Source organism: Polyodon spathula, chromosome 5, assembly GCF_017654505.1.
Source record: "Polyodon spathula isolate WHYD16114869_AA chromosome 5, ASM1765450v1, whole genome shotgun sequence".
In the NCBI taxonomy this organism is placed as follows: Eukaryota; Metazoa; Chordata; class Actinopteri; order Acipenseriformes; family Polyodontidae; genus Polyodon; species Polyodon spathula.
Window position 1 is genome coordinate 62,041,188 of NC_054538.1, and position 20,252 is coordinate 62,061,439.

Here is a 20,252-nt window from a genome sequence, read left to right on the forward strand (position 1 = left end):
TGGCATTTTATTTTCATCTATCATTTTTGTAGTACAATTTTGATTTCTGATTACATGTCACAATCTATATCCTGTGACCTGTATCTATGTATACTACACTTTTATTTTTTATCTCCAGGAATCCATGCAGGGCAGCTCGGACGAGACAGCTAACAGTGGGGAAGATGCCAGCAGTGGTCCGGGTAGCAGCAGCGGGCGTAGCGACGGATCCAGCAATGAAGTGAATTCGAGCCACGCCAGCCAATCAGCCGGCAGCCCAGGGAGTGAGGTCCACTCTGAGGACATGGCCGACAGTGAGGCCCTGAAAGAAGAGGCGGATGAGGAGGAGGAGGAGGAGGAGGAGGAAGAGGAAGAAGAGGAGATAGAGGTAGAGAGGGGACGTAGCCCTCAGAGTGAGTCCAGGAACCCTGAGCTCAGGAAGAGGAAATCAGAATTCCACGCAATCCCAGTTTGTCTGGGGGAGCCTCAGGGTGCCACAGACAGATCAGGGGCTAACAGTGGTACAGGCAAGGACCTTACATTCAATCCTGAGGCTGTGTCCTCAGTGGACAGTAGGATGCGATTGCTGGATGCCTGCTCACACCCAGAAGACAACGACCATGATATGGCTGAGGAAATTAATTCGGCTCACTTATCACAAGGCTCCCAAGACCCTTGCATTTCACGGCCTGGTGACTTCCTGGGGGAGGCGATAGGCAGCGAATTGTTTAACTGCAGGCGTTTTATTGGTCCACAGCATCACCACCACCATCCTCACCACCATGCGCACGAGGGGTATGTGTCTGCTGTAGTTCTGCATCTAAACTGCAAGGTTTTATGTAAGCTCTTGTTTTACACAAATTAGTTCAGCTGGTATGTCTTCAGGCAAGTTTTATTCTATTAGAGCAGAAGAAAAGAATAGACAACTACATAAGAGATCCTGACTTCAAATCACTGTTCTCCCAGCTTTTTTGACTGTGACCCTGCTTGACAGTTAATTTGACAAGGTTGTAGGCAGTCCAAAGGGCATATGTGAATCATCTTTTTTTTAAATTATTATTTATTTATTTATTTTTAATGTAGTGGTATGTATTCATTTAAAGTTGGGTTATTTGATGCCTTTTAATATGAACTGATAAAAGGACAGTGAGGGATGAATTAATTATTAATTTTTAAATGCATGAAAATACATTTCATTGCAGACACATAGTTGACGACATGCTGAGTGCTGATGATGTGAGTTGCAGTAGCTCCCAAGTCAGTGCAAAGTCTGAGAAGAACATGGCTGATTTTGATGGGGAGGAGTCGGGCTGTGAGGAGGAACTGGTACAAATCAACTCCCATGCAGAGCTAACATCTCACCTCCAACACCTGCCCAATTTAGCATCAATCTACCATGAGCACCTTAGTCAAGGTAGGATAAAAACCTAATTGTTACTGTGGCACTGCAGCTGTCTCTAGGGGTGCTGGCTGGGCAGCTATCTCCTAAGGGCAAAATAACAGGTTTAAACAAAATCAGTTGGTTGTGCATTCACCTTCTCTACCATAAAACATATCACAATATTATATACAGGTGGCCATTCTCCAATTATCACTCAATTACCTAACTGGAGAAAGGTCACACCTGTGATTGTTGGCAGGAATAGATTTAACCCCATCCTTGCCAACCTTGCTCAGTACTCCCATGCTGTCTTATTGGTGTTGCTTTGTACCAGTTGAGGGGGTCAAAGCAAAAAAAAAAAAAGGTTGTTTTCAATCCATAACCAGTCAGCACTACAACCAATCAGGTGAAAAACTACGCAGGAAATTAATAAAACACACAACATTCCCCTTTTCATCCATATCCAATAATTGGCTTTATATTACGTGTAAAAATGCTTCCACTGCTCTGTGCATTCTCTAAAAAAAAAAAAAAAAAAAAAAAAAAAGCAAGCCGTGGAGGTTTCAGTATCCCATATAGCACTGCGCACATCCCTGGTAGCGAGTCGACTCACTAATCTATATCGGAGCATCTTACCTGTTGAAATCTCAGCCATGAATTTGGACAAGTAAAGCACATGCTCACAAATCATGGTTTTAAGACCATGGATGAGGCCTGCAGGGTTTTTATTGAGAATTATTCCACATATTTCCTGCTTTCGCAAAACCTGAAGCAATTACGATACCTGTGTCTTGTGTACCAGCAGAACATGGTTTCATCTGTCAGAACAGAGTGCAAACCAGCAAACGCTCTCGTTTACATGAGGATTATCTAACATGACAATTTTAACGGAAGCTCCTGAGAATTAGTAACACTTTGATCTGGAAAGAGCTCGAGTCATTGTTTGACAGGTGCTAAAAGGAAAATTTTAAATAACTTTTTTAAACAGCAAAACTGTAAGTAGTTATGATGTTGACAGCTACCCGCAGAGACATTGGTACATGTTCTACAACACTGATTCTTACATTGTGAATGTGGGATTGTCAAAAGAAAACCTTTCATGGGAAGCTTGTCTGTCTATTTCTACTACCATTATTTATACCGTGTCTGTTGTGCATGTTAACTTTATTAATCTGAAATAGTTACACTGGAAAATAATATAACTATGTTGATGCAATATGTAAAAACACTGGTGTTCTGGTTGAAAACACAGATTTTGAGATGGTATGCTTTTTACAAATCCAAATTTAAGTCTAGCGTGACCTCTGCATCTCATTAAATGGTCACACAAATTAGTTTTATTACCGGAGTATCCCAAACCATTACTTTCTTTACTTTTCTTTCTTGCCGTCTTACTTTAGAAAATTATTGTCAAACATCGGAAGACATTGTATTTGTAGCTCGATCCATACAGTATTTGTAATTGTAGCACAACGCTCTTAACTAGCTCTGTTACTTTGAAGACTTCTGCACAGATCCAGTCTCATCAGTAAACAGTCGCAGGGGGGAGAAGGTGAGCTCAATCGCGTGCAGATTCAGAGAGTCAGACCTGAGGGGAGCAGAGACGCTCTGCACTTAATGCAAAAAATCATTTCCGATTCCAAATTTTAATAAAAAATAAAAGCTTTCCTTTGCTTAAACACTTTACACAAAAATGATGCACAGGCTTGACTATCTAGAGTTGCCAAAAAATCGATACATCACCTCAGCCTTATATATATATATGTACACTGAACAAAAATATAAATGCAACATGTAAAGTGGTTTCATGAGCTGAAATAAGATCCCAGAAATTTTCCATAAGCACAAAAAGCTTATTTCTCTCAAATTTTGTGCACACATGTGTTTACATCCCTGTTAGTGAGCATTTCTCCTTTGCCAAGATAATCCATCCACCTGATAGGTGTGGCGTATCAAGAAGCCGATTAAACAGCATGATGATTACACAGGTGCACCTTGTGCTGGGGACAACAAAAGGCCACTCTAAAATGTGCAGTTTTGTCAACAATGCCACAGATGTCTCAAGTTTTGAGGGAGCATGCAGTTGGCATGAATGTCCACCAGAGTTGTTGCCAGAGAATTGAATGTTCATTTCTCTACCATAAGCCACCTCCAACGTAGTTTTAGAGAATTTGGCAGTACGCCCAACCGGCCTCACAACCGCAGACCACGTGTAACCCCGCCAGCCCAGGACCTCCACATCCGGCTTCTTCATCTGCGGGATCATCTGAGACCAGCCACTCGGACAGCTGATGAAACTGTGGATTTGCACGACCAAAGAATTTCTGCACAAACTGTCAGAAACCGCCTCAGTGTGCTCATCATCCTCACCAGGGTCTTGACCTGACTGCAGTTTGCCGTTGTAACCGACTTCAGTGGGCAAATGCTTACCTTCGACGGCCACTGGCACGCTGGAGAAGTGTGCTCTTCACGGATGAATCCCGGTTTCTACTGTACCGGGCAGATGGCAGACAGCGTGTACGGCGTCGTGTGAGCGAGCGGTTTGCTGATGTCAACATTTTGAACCAAGTGCCCCATGGTGACGGTGGGGTTATGGTATGGGCAGGCATAAGCTATGGATAATGAACACAGTTGCATTTTATCGATGGCAATTTGAATGCACAGCGATACCGTGACGAGATCCTGAAGCCCATTGTCCCATTGGTTAAGGTGGATATGTTACGGGCGGTTACTCTCATGTTAAATTACTAGACTGTTACTAAAACTATTTAATATTTGTTGTTGTAATGCCAGCAATAATAAGACTGAGCTACAGTGTTATTTTTTTGGACTGTTGTAATATAATTAAGTTTTCCTGATTTATTTTAATGCCAGCAATGAGCCAAGTGATGTTTGTAAATGTTATGACATGTTTGAAGCGTCTTCAGGTGTTTTACTTATTACAGCAAAGAGAGTCTGAAAGTCTTGGCTTTAATAAAAAAAAAAAAAAAAAAAAAAGTGGTAATATTTATTAATTTACTTATTTGATCTATCAACATTTATATTTGTTGAAATGTCATGTTTAAATATTAGTAAATTGATACAAAGTGGGGGGGGGGGGTGTGTGTAATTGGTCATTTTTTACAAAATTGAATTTCCTATTCCCCAGAAGCTTTCATTCCTGTTAGTTACTGTGCATAGGTCTGATTTAGAGATGCAAGCCGGTTATGATCAGTTTGATTTATTTCTTAACTTTTTTAAATGATCAACTTTATCAGCTGTTTCTAACAGTCAGTTTTCAGTCAAACAGAAATGAAAGTTTTTAACCGAAAAACGGGCTGAATTTGTGCAGACAAGGGAATGTGACACACCATTATTACACACGTCTTTTTTTGTGACAAATGAGATGAATACAGCTTTACTGCGTCACTCATACCAATGTATTATACAATTAGACGTAATGTAGAACGAATAAAATGATGTATTAAGAGACATTAAACGTAATTACAATTTTCCTGGTAGCCCCGTTGTTCCTACAGTCAGTTGGAAGTGGCAAAATCACATACAAATAATTTTATTTAAATAGTTTCTGATCTAGATCCATGTAACCTAAAGTATATTCCAGATTAAGACTCGAGCAGTGGGCTAAAACACCCCTTTGAATCCAGGTGCTTAGTATGCAAGGTGTTCCTCAAATTACTGGCAAGTTGGTCCATGCAGCATCCTTTTCACTTATGCAGCTTCACCCAGTTTACTGCTTATTCCTTAGCCCTGAACTAACTATTTTCTTTCAATACTTTGGATTTTAACTGTTTATTAGGGCTAAATTAGGTCTACACAGAGTAATTTAACAGACAAAACTAACAAAGGTTACGCAGACAGCGTTTGCATATGCCAGCACCTTTCATCAACAAACATGTTTTTGGTCATTTCAGTGGTGTGCAAACTGGGGGCGGGGCGAGGAGAGTCATTAAGGTGGGCACGACTGACTAAAGGGCCAGTTTTTTTTTTTTTTTTTTTTTAATATATAAAGGAAAGAACATTTTAAATGCATAAATGACAGCTAGTTAGTCCAAGTTCTTTCAGTTTTGGTTCTGTTTTATCTTTTGTCAGTAAAATGTGGAACTAATGCTAGCACCTGGATCATTAGGATATAGTAGTACCACCAACAATTTATATGCTTCACTGAAAAGGTTAGTTTATTTTTATTGAAGAAGGTAGTTTGATTTACTGTGCATTTATTGTGAATAAAATGAGCTTCGTTGGTCCTCTTTTTTTTATCAGTGCAGTTGTTGAATTAGTGTAAGGGCGTTATTTTGCAAATGTTTTTTAGGGGGCTGGTGACAAGCCTGTATGTGACATTTTCATTTCCAAATGATGAATACCTCAAACTTTGAGAAGTTGCTTTGCAGTTCAGTTCATATCTGTATGATTTGATTTTCTGTCAACTTTAATTGTGCAAACCATCCTGGTTTTAAGGAGAGGTTTGTTTTAAAGGAATGTTTATTTCAAATTTGGACATATGCAATATTGTCTTCATATTTTGTACATTGCAGTGTTCAATTTTCTTGTATCCTAATAGTAATTAACTTTTATATGTACTTCCACTTTACAAGTGATCATTTTTCCCACATGGCAACTTGGCTTCATTTTTGCAAATCATTCTATCAGAGGTGCCATTCCCCTTAGCCCATGTGTATTAAAATCTGAGTTTTGGCAAGAACTGTTTCCTTGATTTTCCTGAAAGCAGTCTGGTGCAAAAAGAAAGTTCTGGCACATGTTACAAAGACATTTTTAGCATTGGGCATGGTCATACAAGTTCATACCGCCTTTCTTTATATTAGAATTAAAAATGGAAGGTGAAGAAAAGGAACAAATATTATGAATGTTGCTGTCTTTCAATGATTCATAATTTTTTCATTTTCCCCAGGACCAGCAGTTCATAAACACCAGTATACTGGCAATGCAGTCACTGACATAAACTTGGATAATGTCTGTAAAAAAGGGAACACTCTCCTTTGGGACTTGGTTCAGGATGAAGATGCAGTAAGTTTATTTACACTGTTTATAGAAAGTGATTTAAACTGTAGTCTGTGTGGTTCTGGGTTTAATATGTGTGTTTAAATCAAATGAAAAAGCTTCTTTTTTTTTTTTTTTTTTTGTAAACCTGTAAGCTACCTGCAGTAACTGAATGACTAATCAGTTTGTCACAAAAAATGTAAAGTTATCATAGTAGGACTTTCAATGTTAAACATCTTTTAATTAAAATGTAATAACCTTTTCCAGTATATGTGTGTGAGAGTATTTATCTGTATATCTGTTAGTGCTGGGACAAAACAGGATTTTCATGTTTTGGATATTCGGTCATAATTGAAATATTCGTTCAGATGTTCGTTCATTTTCAAAAAGTAATAAAAGCCATTATTGCTCAGAAGTCAAGCAGGGAGGGGGGGGGGGGTGGGGTGGGGGGGTGGGTGGTGGTACCGGGACACACACACACGCGTGGAAATAAAATTACACAGTTACACAAACACAACCGGAATGAAATGGTGTCACGTGATGTTTTGTTGCCTACGGTTTATCGTAACATTTCAAAACAATAATGCAAAACAATATTGAAATTTTGTTTTGTTTATTCCCGAAATAAATAGTACATAAGGTGAATAACGCAATTATTATTTTTTTACTTATTTTTTTCATTCCTTGCCATTGCTGTTTCTTCACAGTAAACAGTGGCCATAGACACGTTTTCATAAAGTAATAACATGAGGTTTACTTGTGCCTTTTTGTAGCTGACCGAGCAAATGAAAACGGAAATTGAACTTTAAACATATACATATATATATATATATATAACCATATATATATATATATATTATATATATATATATCTATACTATATATATATATATATATATATATATATATATATAATATATTATATATATATATATATAGATATTTTTCTTCATTTGATTTATATTTTTAAATTCCACCATGGCTTTAAAAAAATATGATAATGAGACTTCTTCAATTTGTATCGGATAGATCCATTTATCGGAAGGCTTGATCAACGAAGCTGAAAAGCTGCTGTGTTCCTTGGTCTGCTGGTTCACTGACAGACAGATTCGAATGAGATTTATCGAAGGCTGCTTGGAAAACTTATCCAACCATCGGTAAGCTGCATAACATGGCAAGCTCTGTAAAAGTTTAAATTGTAGCCCCTGGCATTGATGCGAGAAGAGTCATTCAGGGGGATTGCTTAAAACAGTACTTCCCACAATAAAATGTATTTTATTTTCAAATCACCATTACTGCACTGAAATTTGTGAGTTTTGAAGTCATTATTGTTTCAACAGCCTCCAATAAGTAACTGTGTGTAGCTTGGTATACAATCTCATGTTGTGGAAATGTTCTCCCGGAATAGTTTATTTATTTGGTGGCCTTTTATGATTCACATGTTACAGAAAAAATTACTTTTGTTTTTCAGGTCAGTAGTGGTTTCTCTCCGTCTCCTTCCTAAGCTATTTGGTACATTTCAACAATTTGGAAGCAGTTACGACACACACTGGATAACGATGTAAGTTGTTTCGTTAGTCTCCTGATAAGTACCCGAATGTAAGCATTTGTAAATGCCAATAGGAACTGTTTGCTTCCCTTATTTTCCTCTTAATTGTACAGGTGGGCTGAGAAGGAGTTACACATGATGAAACTTTTTTTCGAAAACCTTCTACACTACATTCAAGAAGTTAGGGAGGAGCTACACAAATTTGCACTGTAAGATTGCATGTGTTTATTATTTATTTTATTTTATTTATTTCATAATCTGAATAAAACCCACCAGGATACATGGATTGTATTTTGTTCTGATATAGATTTTTTTTTTATTTTTGTTTTTTTGCATTAAAATTATTTCTATGTGATGTTTTCATAGGTTTCAGCATAAGGTCACATTTATTTATTTATTTTCTTTCTTCTTTTGAATAATTGAGATAATCATCATATTATTGCCACAGCACTGTCATGTAACCTTCACAAATCACCCAAGGATCAGATCAATTTAATGCAGTTAGCATTTCCAAGAAAGTGGTTAACTTGTTTATACTGTAGTTATGAGATGATTAACATGTTTAAAATGAAGAGCAAAATGTTTAAGTGTTAATCTCTAGATTATAGTTGAGGTCAGTTTTACATATCAATTTGGAATTGCACTTTAAACGAACATTCTACTGAGAATTAGCTTGGAATACAATCCTGGTTTTCAATGCACTAGTTTTAACATTCAGTTTTGGTGTCAAATTAGAATGGGGTTTTGTATTGTGAAACATACATATTTGTTTTGCTTCATTACTGTACGTTTTGAAATGCAAAGTGTTCATTGCTAGTAAACCAAGTGTTTCTGTTTTTCCCTTCCATGCCTATAGCTATGGTCACAGTGCAGAAGTCCAGGTGCGCTTGCAGTTCCTGACCTGTGTTTTTTCCACACTTGGCTCACCAGACCACTTCAGTGAGTTTTATGTATTTGGTCTTTTAATACTTGTTTTAAATGGCAATGCAAAAAAAATATAGCTTTGTATTGGTTTGCAGTGCACCAAAATGTGAGTAGGTGTTCCAGCAGGTTAAGGCATCTAGTTGGATGCCTAAACTAATGTCCTGATGGTTCATGATCAAAACAGCATGGGTCCAGAACATTTGTTTCCCTGCTTCATTCTGAAGCCCCTGTTTAGTAGACAGTCATATTTGTGCATACAAAATTAGAAAAATGGGCTGTTATGAAATAAAGAATAGAAAAGGGATCACAGATTTCCTTTAACCAGACTGGTCAATATAAGGTCCCTAATCTCTGGAAAAGACCTTGAATATTATCTAGGGTACCTAAATAGTTTTGAATCAAAACAAATTTGTTTTTTTGTTTTGATTCTTCATCTGTTGTATCTTCTTTAGCAGTCACATCTATCCCTGATGTAATAGATTTGGTTGTTGTTTGCCGTCAGGAGTTTGAAGATGATGTCATTGGGCAGCAGCTTTCCTAGTTAATGAGCTGATACTCTTCAGCTAATAAAGCAGGCATGGCAATTCAAGAATGAAAAACATTTAATGTGTTATGAGTTTTGTACTCAGGCACTCGAGTTTGTTTCCCACGGACTATCTGAAGAACAGTGAAAGCAGAAAACATAGAAATATTTGCAACTGCAATTAGGAAGTGTGCACCTACATGGATTGACACCAGTAGCCGGAGCTATATGCTACTGAAGTAACCTACTGAAAAGAAAAACATATAGGGAATTAAATGAAATGTAATGCAGCTTACTTGATTACAACAGAAAACCTGCCATTTAATGTCATAAGCTGTTGTGCTTTAAGTTCAGTTGAATAGGGTAGGAATCAACTTGCTCCTGAAGTGGCACCCAGCAATTGGATTTGGTAACCATTTTTTTTGGCTGTTAAGGCAAAAAGTTAGTTTGGAGCCCTGGCAGGCCTCAATGGAATCCATACATTGAATTCTGTATATAGAATATTGAGAAATATTTTTGTCTTGCTAACATTGGTAAAAATAGCTTAATTGCCACGGAAACAGGATAAAGCTTTTATTCTGTTTTAATGAAATGACTGTAACCTGACAAGATGATGATATTAATTTAAAGACTACTAGAAAAAGTATATTCACTGCATAAATCATTACACAATAACAACAAAGCAATAGTTTTTTCGGATGCTATTTTTATGCAATCGTATGAAGCAAAATTCATATTAATTTGCGACCGTTATGTTAAAAGTTGAGGTCCTTTTCATTTCTGCACTTGAATTGTGTTTATTAATTACGCTTCTTGCAGGGCTCAGCTTGGAACAGGTAGATATCTTGTGGCACTGTTTAGTGGAAGATTCCGAGTGCTACGATGACGCTTTACATTGGTTTCTGAACCAAGTCCGCAGTAAGGACCAGCATGCAATGGGAATGGAAACTTACAAGCATCTTTTCTTGGAAAAGGTAAGATCTCAGTATTGAAGTGGGGAGGGGAGGCGGTTGCACGTAAACTGATTTTGAAACTTTAAATTTTTTTTATTATTTATTTATTTATTTATTTTTACTTCCTTTAGATGCCTCAGCTGAAACCTGAAATCATCAGCATGACTGGCCTAAACCTGTTTCAGCATTTATGTAACTTAGCCCGTCTGGCTACTAGTGCTTATGACAGTGGCTCGAACTGTGAGGTAAGGATTGAGGTTATCCAGTTTTGTGTTTGCGCATATTTACTGAGTAAGAGTACGTGTTACATATCCTGTTTGCTGTAAACTTTTATTGTGATTCACCATAATTGTTAAAAGAAATTGCAGTGAATGATATTTTTAATTTAGGGGTTATCTTGCTCAGCTTGTGAACAGAATAGCTCTTTGCCTTGTGCTTTATTTGTTAAAGTATACAAAATATTGTGTTTCCCCATCCAATAGCTGTGTGGCATGGACCAACTCTGGGGCATTGCTTTGAGAGCTCAGTCAGCTGACGTCAGTCGAGCGGCCATTCAGTACATTAACTCCTATTATATAAATGGTAAGCATTACTTACCATTCGCTCTTATCAAGCGGTGGTGTTGATTGTGGCCATTTTCTTGATATGCAAACTGATCTTGTGGGATTATTATCAAAGAATCCTGCTTTTATCAATCTGATCTTGCAGGTTTAGTTGTAAAATGCAAAAAATTATTCAAATATGTATTTTGTTATAATGTGTTAACTTGTGTGATTTTTATTGCATAATAACAGCCAACATAGTTAACAATCTATGGTCCAGTTATAATCTGTTTTCAAAAACAAGGTATATTTTAGGTTTTTTTTTTGTTTGTTTTGTGTGTTTTTGTCTTAGTTTTTTGGTTGCAGTTGGATTGACCTGTAAATCCACCAATGAGTAGGTGACTTGCTTTACAGTTAAATATGTATATTTGTTAATGGACAGGTTTATCTGTTTAAGCCTGTGGTCCCTGAAGTTATGGAAACATTAATAATTCCTGTACAAGCAGTAATTATCTTGCCTTAACTATTTTCAGGGAAAACTGGTCTTGAGAAGGAACAGGAATTTATTAGCAAGTGTATGGAGAGTCTGATGATGGCATCAGGAAATCTTGAAAAAGACCCTCATTCCAGCCTAACAATCATTGAGAGGGGACTCTTAATGCTAAAAACTCACTTGGAAGCATTCAGGAGACGGTACGATGTTCTTCATACAAAGTTTCCTACTGTCTGTTGAGGTATACAGGACACTTGCTGTACCAAACAGTGTTTAGCAAAATATTAATAACAAATTAAATAAATGGCGCCATCTGTCTAGGGGTGTGCAGAAACTTGTACTTGTCTTTTTAAGAAGTATTTCTTGATCAGTATTAAGGAAATCCATTCATTGATATGTTGATTTCAAAACAAAAAATAAGCGGGCCTTCCCTCACCTTTACAATTGAGTACCAATCAATGGCAATTAACTTCCGTAAAAGAATGCCCAAAAAAATCTAATTCTCGGGGGGGGGGGGGGGGGTTGAACTGTAACTTGATTGAGAGCATAGGTGCCTAACCCATAGGGCACTGGGGAGGCAAACTATATGTTTTGCCCCTCTACTTTTTTTTTTTTAATCTCTGTGTATACATGCTATTATTCTATGGATTATTGTGGTTTTGCCTTTAAACGGTTTAAAATGTAGTAAAAAAAAAAAAAAAAAAAAAAAGACAAGCCAGAAGTCTGATATTGATAAAACTTAAAAAAAATAAAAAAAAATACAATAAAACATGCCCTACACGAACGTTGGTTTGACCCATAGTCCGCACTGCACTATTTTGAGCTAAAGATGCTGGGCAGTTTGTGGAGATTACAGAAATGATTATGTAATTAAATATAGGCTAGGTAGTTGTTAGTTTGAGTTTGTTTTTACTCTTTTAATTAAATGATATGCATTACCAAAAAGAACCAGACATTAGTAGGAAGTTAGTAGGTTCATGTTGCTGCAGCGCCATAAACGGGTTTAAGTTCAACACCAACTTTTTTAAAATAAAATTGTTATAAAGCACTAGTAATAATTTGAAGCGGTGGTATTACAAAATTAAAAACATGTGTCAGTCAGTCCTTTTTATTGAAATACATTTTCAGCTTTCATATTGAAGCTTCTTGTGTACTACTCATTCAATCAAACCAAGTAGGAATTTGCTTGCATCGTTTTAAGACGTTTTTCAGGTCAAGTACGCGCTTATTTGTGTATTAAAAAAAAAAAAAAAAAGACAAAGTTGCAGTCTTTTTACAGCCAGTGTCATCTTACTTTAAAGGCATGTGCCTGAAATCTAAGGTAATTTAAATATTTGTGCTTATATTACTGTACCCGTCGCCCTGCAGCCACTGTCAGCACCTGTTAAAGATAAAAAATAATGCACCCAATCCAAAGAGAGTGCAAAACGTGTCCTAATATTTAAAGTAAAAAACATAAATATTTTAAAGATAACAAGAAAAGACTTTGTTTCAGTAGTTACATTATTGTGTTAAGTTATTTTATTAACTGTAACTCAGTGGACCATATTTAGAAGCAAGCACAAATACAAAGTTTCTTGGAGGAATAAGACGATTTTAATGGTATAAAACAAGAAACAACTCTTGACTGGTCCTTAAGAGTTAACCAGTGCTTCTGACATAGCAAATATTTTCAACTGCCTTACTAGGTTATACTTACCTTAAAAAAAACAGTACTTGCTTATCTGTAACACTTTCCTTTAATAAACGGTTTGTGGGAATTCTAGGTTTCTGTTCAGAGATAGATGCCTTTGGTACTGGTTGTGCCATTTGGTGCTATTTGCATATATTTGTAATTCATGCATGTGCAGGGAGTACATATTGAACATTTTATTCTGAAACACCTGCCCAATTTTTTTGATTTGCAATTAAAGCTACACTTTCAAAACAGCAAGGTTAGCTTGGTTTCTTAGAGTGTCTTTTAATTGTAAAAAAAAATAATAATTATTAATCGCCTCTCTATGCTCAGCAGTTTGCCCCCCACTTTAACAAAGTTAGGCGCCTATGATTGAGATACACAATTCTTGGACTTGCTTCTCCTGACATAGAACTGAATTGTTGTACTGCTTTTAGAATGAAACACTCACCTATAGGTACCAAAACAGACACTGTTACTGAATAAGAAAGTTTACTGATCCAGAACTTATATATACATGGTGGGTATAAGTTAGATTTGTTAATTATACAGTTAAATAAACTGTTAATACAAAAGCTTTATTTTCACAGTTGGTTATTAGTTATCAACATTGAACATTGTCAACCTTAAATTAGGTCTTTTAAAATTGTCAGTGGTCCTTGAAGGTCCTTAAAGTCCCTGAAATTTGTATCAGAAAAACTATATGAACCCTGTATCGTGTGTGGTTTTTGCAGCTGAGGTTTTATAAAATGTATATTATTTGAATTGGGATTACATGTAAAAGATTTGATGAGTAACATTTCAAACAATGTTTAACTAGCCTCATGCGTGATTTTATTAGGTTGATCCATCTGGTAAAATTACAAGGTGTAAATTAAGTAATTTTTGAATTTCTTTTACCGCAAAGTCAAGTTCAAATGCATCTGAGAGCATGTACCCCAGAACTCTGAGGGGCCTAGGAAGGCCCCAGTCCCCCATCCAAAAGATTTCTTTCAAAGAAATCTTTCAGTCAATTATCATTTGCCACTTTCACCCATGAAAATGTAATTCCTCAAAATGGAGTTGAATAGATGAGCCCACTAAGAATCTGTTGTGACACACATCTCCCCAACTTAGGCAATATCCCATATTTGCTTGTTCACAGAATTATAATAGTCAACACTCGGATATCCGTTACCCAGATACACATCGGTCATGTTTTTCCGCCCTTGTATTAAGAATAAAATCAATCCCATTTATTTATTTTATATATCCAAGATCCGAGCAGCAAGAACTATTTGATATTTCAATGAAAATTAGCCCTATTAGAACCATCACTTTTACAAAATCTACCCGGATAGAACAATCTCGGTAGTGACTGACACTGAACTTTCTCCAGTGTGAATGTGTTACTCTCTCAGTGAAAACAAAGACCTTGGTAGGTTAATTCAAAGGTAAGGCTGATTCATAGATAACCTATTGTAGTGCGAATCATGTGTAACCTATGCAACTGTTGCCATCTTCACATTAACTGCAACCATGGCAACAGGCGTGAGGAGGTAACATGATTGAAACAGCGTGCATTGAGAAACAAAAGATATGAAGCAATTTACGCTGGGTATGTTTTTCAAGAGAAAGGGCATGTAATTATCCTATTCAGCATGCAAGTGTAATTGTTTTTTCACTTCTTTACTGTTTCCTTTTAAATATACAGTTTAAATGTTGATCAGTGTGAAGTTCTCTTAAAAGAAATACTGTATAAAGATGTTCAATTAAATTTGGGCATTTCTTCACTATTCTGATACAGAACATTGCCAAGACCCTATTATAGTGAACAACCTGATATAACAAACATTTTTCCAGGTCCCAGGGGGGTTCGTTATAATGAAGTTAGACTGTGTCTGTCTGTTATATATATATATATATATATATATATATATATATATATATATATATATATATATATATATATATATATATAAATAAAATTAATTAATTAATTAATTAATTTATTTTAACGGAGCCTCACTCACGTTCATTTGCCCTTTAAAAATGAGACCCAGCACGAAATAGAGGTTTAAGCGTTGACGCGGACTTTTAATAACACACAAAAAAACAAAAGCCTAACTTCTTGCGGCACACTAATTACACATTATGTGTAAGTGTGTGTTTATATATAAAATATGTGTATGTATATATATAATGTGTGTGTGTAACAAATTAATGCACTTACCCATCACATGCGATTTCTGACTCTGTCACCAGTTTTCTGATACAAAGCCCATCTCTACAATGTTACGGTGGACTTGTTGATCCGTCAAAGCCCTGGATATAAAAGTATGTACTGTATTACAGTCCATGTGTCCACAGTCGTCTCTTTTGGCAAGTGATATTTTCAGAATCATATCGTTCTGAATTAAAATACTACTTCTGTTGAAAATCTACTACTGTACCAACAAAACAAACTACACTGCAGTCTAATTGGAAACCTACTTATTTTAAAACACAGTCCTTTCCGCTGTGTTTTTTTTGACATTTATCTTTTGTCTTACTTGAAAAAAATGATAAAGGTTGGAACGGGGCAAAATTAAATTCAGATATGCATCACTCGTTTAACCGTCCGTGAAGTCCACGTTTTTATAGTGTCGGATATGTGAGTGCTGGCTGTATATACTAACCTAATAACAATAATTTGTTTCAACTGGACTTTATTAGGTTATACCCTTACTGAAACATTAGAGGCAGCTTTATAAATGCATACATTGTTTTTAGAAGGCATGCCATGTCCACATTTATATATACTTCATTTTTATTTATTTATTTTTGTTTTCAGGTTTGCTTATCATCTGAGACAGTGGCAGATTGACGGAAAAGGAATCAGCAGCCACTTGAAGGCTCTCAGTGACAAGCAATCTTTACCCCTGAGGATTGTGTGCCAACCAGCTGGTCTCCCAGACAAAGTAACGAACTGCAGTAAAATCCTAATACCTGTCATTTTATCTACATTTTTTTATATATAGAATTTCTTGAGTATTTGGGGGTTTTAGTCATGCAACCATTTCACAAAACCAGTCCCAAGGGCAATAGAGATGTCTGTCTGTTTCACACTTTACAGTTTTACTGTAGAGCTAAAACTTGATTGGGAAACCTTTCACAATTTGAGGGGTGAAAAAAAGTATCTACATTGACAACATCTTTCCCAGCTGTTTATTATTTAACAACTGGAAAAAAGTATTCTTTATGACAAGTTATTGAGAGTGTTATCATCTTGGTGTGATTGTAATGATGACGATAATAATCAAATTATTTATTGATTGGGACCCCATGATAACAAATTTATAATATATTAATGAAATCGAATATTCCATTAAGAACGTGTCTTGTATATATTCATTTGCTGTCGAGAACGTAATCTGTGGTGTTGCTTCAAAAAGTTACTGAGAATATGTGTCTGAACAAATAGAGGATGATGCTGCAGAGATCAAGAGTAACCAGCTTTATTTTAAACATATTTTGTTTTAAATCATTCCCAACTGTAGCCGTCTGTCTTGAGCGAAACTAATACTATCTAACATGACTACGTTGTCACCTGCCACTGTTTCAGAATTTATTTATTTACTTTTTTTTTTTTTTTTGAAGCAATGCACTGCCCTCAGTCTTTTTCGTTTTTGATTGCTGTCTGTCTAAATGCCGCTGGATCGTATCTCGACATGTGATCCAATGAAACCATTGCAGGTTTGCCACCAGTATAATGCAAAATTATTGTACACGATCCGCTGCAGTAATTATTATAGTTTTTTTGTATTCATTTTGAACACTCGCAAAATGTTCACTCGCTTAACAATATCAGTTGATCTCCTAGGATACTAAACCCGACCTGGATGCCCATATCTACCAATCAGTGAGTTGAGCCCAGAGTGGTTGTTGGCTGCCGTTAAGTGTCAATCAGTAAATTCTGTCCAGTTTTCTTTTTGAAATTGAAACAAGCTTATGATCGCATCAGGAACTTGGACCGATTACACATAACTTAATTGAAGTTAAGTGTAGGATGAAAGTATAGACAGTTTCCATGGCAGGAAAGGGTACACTGCCTCTAATGTACTGTTCGAAAAAATGACGATATAGTTGTATTCACTGAAGATAATACAAGTCTAAGTGGCTATGCAAAGTCATGTAAAGTTTTGATTAAAAAAGTTAAATGCATATCTGGAGCAGCAGCACACTGGAAGGGACTGCTGCTTTTGCTAGCAGAAGCTGGGGACGCGTAATTCATAAGTTGTGACCAACAAAATTTTTTAAAAAAATTAGTGATCTAATTATTTCCATGTGAATAGGCTATAACGTTAATGTAGTTTTCAAACTTTTTTTTTTTTCTTAATTTACTGTTATGTTTACAGTGGAAATTTGTCAGATTTTACACAAAACAAGGCAAAGGCTAGTGATGGCAGGAGTATGAAAATTGGAGAGTGCTATATTTAAATGACAATGTATTTATCAAACGTGCCTTTAAAACATCAGAATTTGTTTGGATGATTTTTTTATACCATGCTCTAAAAAGGGGACTTATTGTTCTTTTAAACTTACTGTGAGGGAAGGTTTTTTCTTTTAAGCATATTAACTCAATAATGATTGATATAATCGTCGTTAGAATTTGCACGATAATTGATGCCAACGTCAGGGTTCAATTTACAACATTAATGTACATATGATAGATGTATGTCATGATCTACTTTTTTATGATGCTGAGATCTCTAATCCCCTATTTTTTTCTTCTACGAAAGAAAATATCTAGAAAATAAACACTTCCTTTTTAATTTGCAGATGACTATAGAGATGTATCCAAGTGATCAGGTGGCTGACCTGAGAGCTGAAGTTACGCATTGGTATGAGAACTTGCAAAAGGAGCAAATTAACCAGCAAGCCCAACTTCAGGAGTTTGGGCAAAGTAGCCGCCAAGGAGACTTTCCTGGTGCGTTTTAAATGAGTCTGAGTTCTCTATCTATGGCAGTGTTCTATTAACCAATCCATGGGGGAAAAAAACAGCAACTTTTTTTCATTGTCTCAGGAGGCCTGATGGGACCTGTGAGAATGATTTCCTCTGGACATGAGCTGACCACTGATTATGATGAAAAAACACTGCATGAACTGGGATTTAAAGATATGCAGGTAACTATTTTGGTAACCTGAAAGCATTTTTAAAATGTTTTTTTTTTTTTTTTTTTTTTTTTTTTATAACCCTTTATTCGTATAATTTTGTAGATGGTCTTTGTTTCCTTGGGTGCGCCAAGAAGGGAGAGGAAAGGAGAGGGGGTTCAGTTGCCAGCCTCCTGCCTGCCTCCTCCAAAGAAAGATAACATTCCAATGCTGTTACTGCTACAAGAACCCCACCTCACCACGCTGTTTGACCTGCTGGAGATGCTTGCCTCCTTTAAACCCCCTTTTGGAGAGAGATCTGTGGAGGACACTGAGGTATGACACATTTTGAGGTTTTTACAGTGGCTCTTGTTGACTACTGCCTTGTACGTGAGATTTGGATCACCCCCTAATAAAGAAAGATATAGATAGATTTACTTGAAACCTACTTATATGCCTCAGTGCCTACATATGTAATCTACACCCTCTCCATACTGAGAGAGCCATTCCTGAAGATGACTGTACAAAAGAATCGAAAATAAATCTTAACCCTTAGCGGTCCATTTATTCAGCGCCTGTCAGGCGTGTCAGGTCCAATTTATTTTCACACGCGCTGTTTATTTATTTATTTTTTTCACAGTAAAACAGATTTAAAAAGCAGTGCATATTAACAGGACACTCAGTACTGCGTCTCCAGCCAAGCCCCACCCCTTGTTCACTGTATTTATCACATACCTCTTCATAGTAGTGCATACTGATAAATCCTCTCCTGATCACTCATTTTATCACCAAACTCCTCAATAATGCGATTCAGGTCATTGTTTTATTGTTATAACATCTCAAAAGCTCTGCAAATGTCTGTGATATTCTTTGAGCACTGGATGCGGAAGCAGCTATCTTGTTTTTGTATGTCCGTGTTAGGTCTGTGGTGCAGGGCCTCTGTGTGTTTTTCAGATCCGCCCCTTTTGTTTTTTTATTTTGCTTCTCTCACTCTGCCATTGTAAGGTTTTTTCTGCTTTTTCCGGACTAGAGATCTGTGCTTAACGTCTTTTTGATGATGTCGGACAGGGTCCGATATTGGACCTGAAAGGGAAATTTGTAATGTCGGACCAGGTCCGACATAGGACCGCAAAGGGTTAAAGGATATAAAGAACAGATTGAGAGAGAATTTGAACTACTTGATTATAATAAAAGTAAAAAGGTTAAAAGAGTACCACTTAATTACATAATCTAAATTTATCACCAAACATTTCAAAAATTGTTTGGAAGCATTACGTACTTCATAATTCAGAGAAAAGTTAACTAATATTTCAATGCCAGTAGTGACTTCTAGAAGAGATGCAAATGTAGCTGACGTTTTGGTCTACAGTAAACATAAATGGATCATAGACACATTAAAGGACAATAAAACCAATGGTATATTTTGCCAAAAACATAACAAAATAAAATATATATTAGACAGCATTACAGTGCCTATAGAAAGTCTACACCCCCTTGAACTTTTTTCACATTTTGTTGTATCAGTTCCTCAGAGTTTCATGCGTTTTTAAATGAGGATTTTTTTTCCACTTATCTACACACCATACTCCACACTGTTAAGGGGAAAAACAATTTTATTGAGAAATTATGTATTAAAAATACAAAACCTGAAAGATCATAATTGTATAAGTCTCCACCCCCCTGAGTTAATACTTGGTGGAAGCACCTTTGACAGCAATCACAGCTGTGAGTCTGTTGGAGTAGTTCTCTACCAACTTTGCACACCTAGATTTGGCAATATTTGACCATTCTTCTTTACAGAACTGTTCAAGCTCTGTCAAGTTCCTTGGGGAGCGCTGATGGACAGCAATTTTCAAGTCATGCCACAAATTTTCGATTGGATTTAGGTCGGGGCTCTGACCTGGCCACTCAAGGACATTTACCTTTTTGTTCATTAGCCACTCCAGTGTAGCTTTGGCTGTGTGCTTTGGGCCGTTAAAATGCTGAAAGGTGAACTTCTGTCCCCGTTTCAGCTTTCTTGAAGAGGGCAGCAGGTTTTCCTCAAGCGCTTCTCTGTACTTTGCTCCATTCATTTTCACTCCTATCTTGACAAGTGCCCCAGTCCCTGCCGATAAGAAACATCC

The 20,252-nt window shown here is 36.5% G+C and overlaps 1 protein-coding gene across 1 annotated transcript in view; it reads left to right on the forward strand.

Moving 5' to 3' along the window:
- LOC121316430 (ubiquitin carboxyl-terminal hydrolase 34-like) overlaps positions 1–20,252 on the forward strand; it is a 78,725-nt gene that overhangs the window by 20,218 nt on the left and 38,255 nt on the right. The window contains exons 14-28 of the mRNA XM_041251500.1: positions 119–774; positions 1,182–1,393; positions 6,270–6,385; positions 7,388–7,515; positions 7,830–7,919; positions 8,021–8,116; positions 8,764–8,846; positions 10,174–10,328; positions 10,439–10,552; positions 10,790–10,889; positions 11,383–11,542; positions 15,830–15,956; positions 17,818–17,965; positions 18,062–18,162; positions 18,256–18,465. Of these exons, the coding sequence (XP_041107434.1) occupies positions 119–774; positions 1,182–1,393; positions 6,270–6,385; positions 7,388–7,515; positions 7,830–7,919; positions 8,021–8,116; positions 8,764–8,846; positions 10,174–10,328; positions 10,439–10,552; positions 10,790–10,889; positions 11,383–11,542; positions 15,830–15,956; positions 17,818–17,965; positions 18,062–18,162; positions 18,256–18,465 (2,496 nt within the window). The remainder of the gene's footprint in view (positions 1–118; positions 775–1,181; positions 1,394–6,269; positions 6,386–7,387; positions 7,516–7,829; positions 7,920–8,020; positions 8,117–8,763; positions 8,847–10,173; positions 10,329–10,438; positions 10,553–10,789; positions 10,890–11,382; positions 11,543–15,829; positions 15,957–17,817; positions 17,966–18,061; positions 18,163–18,255; positions 18,466–20,252) is intronic.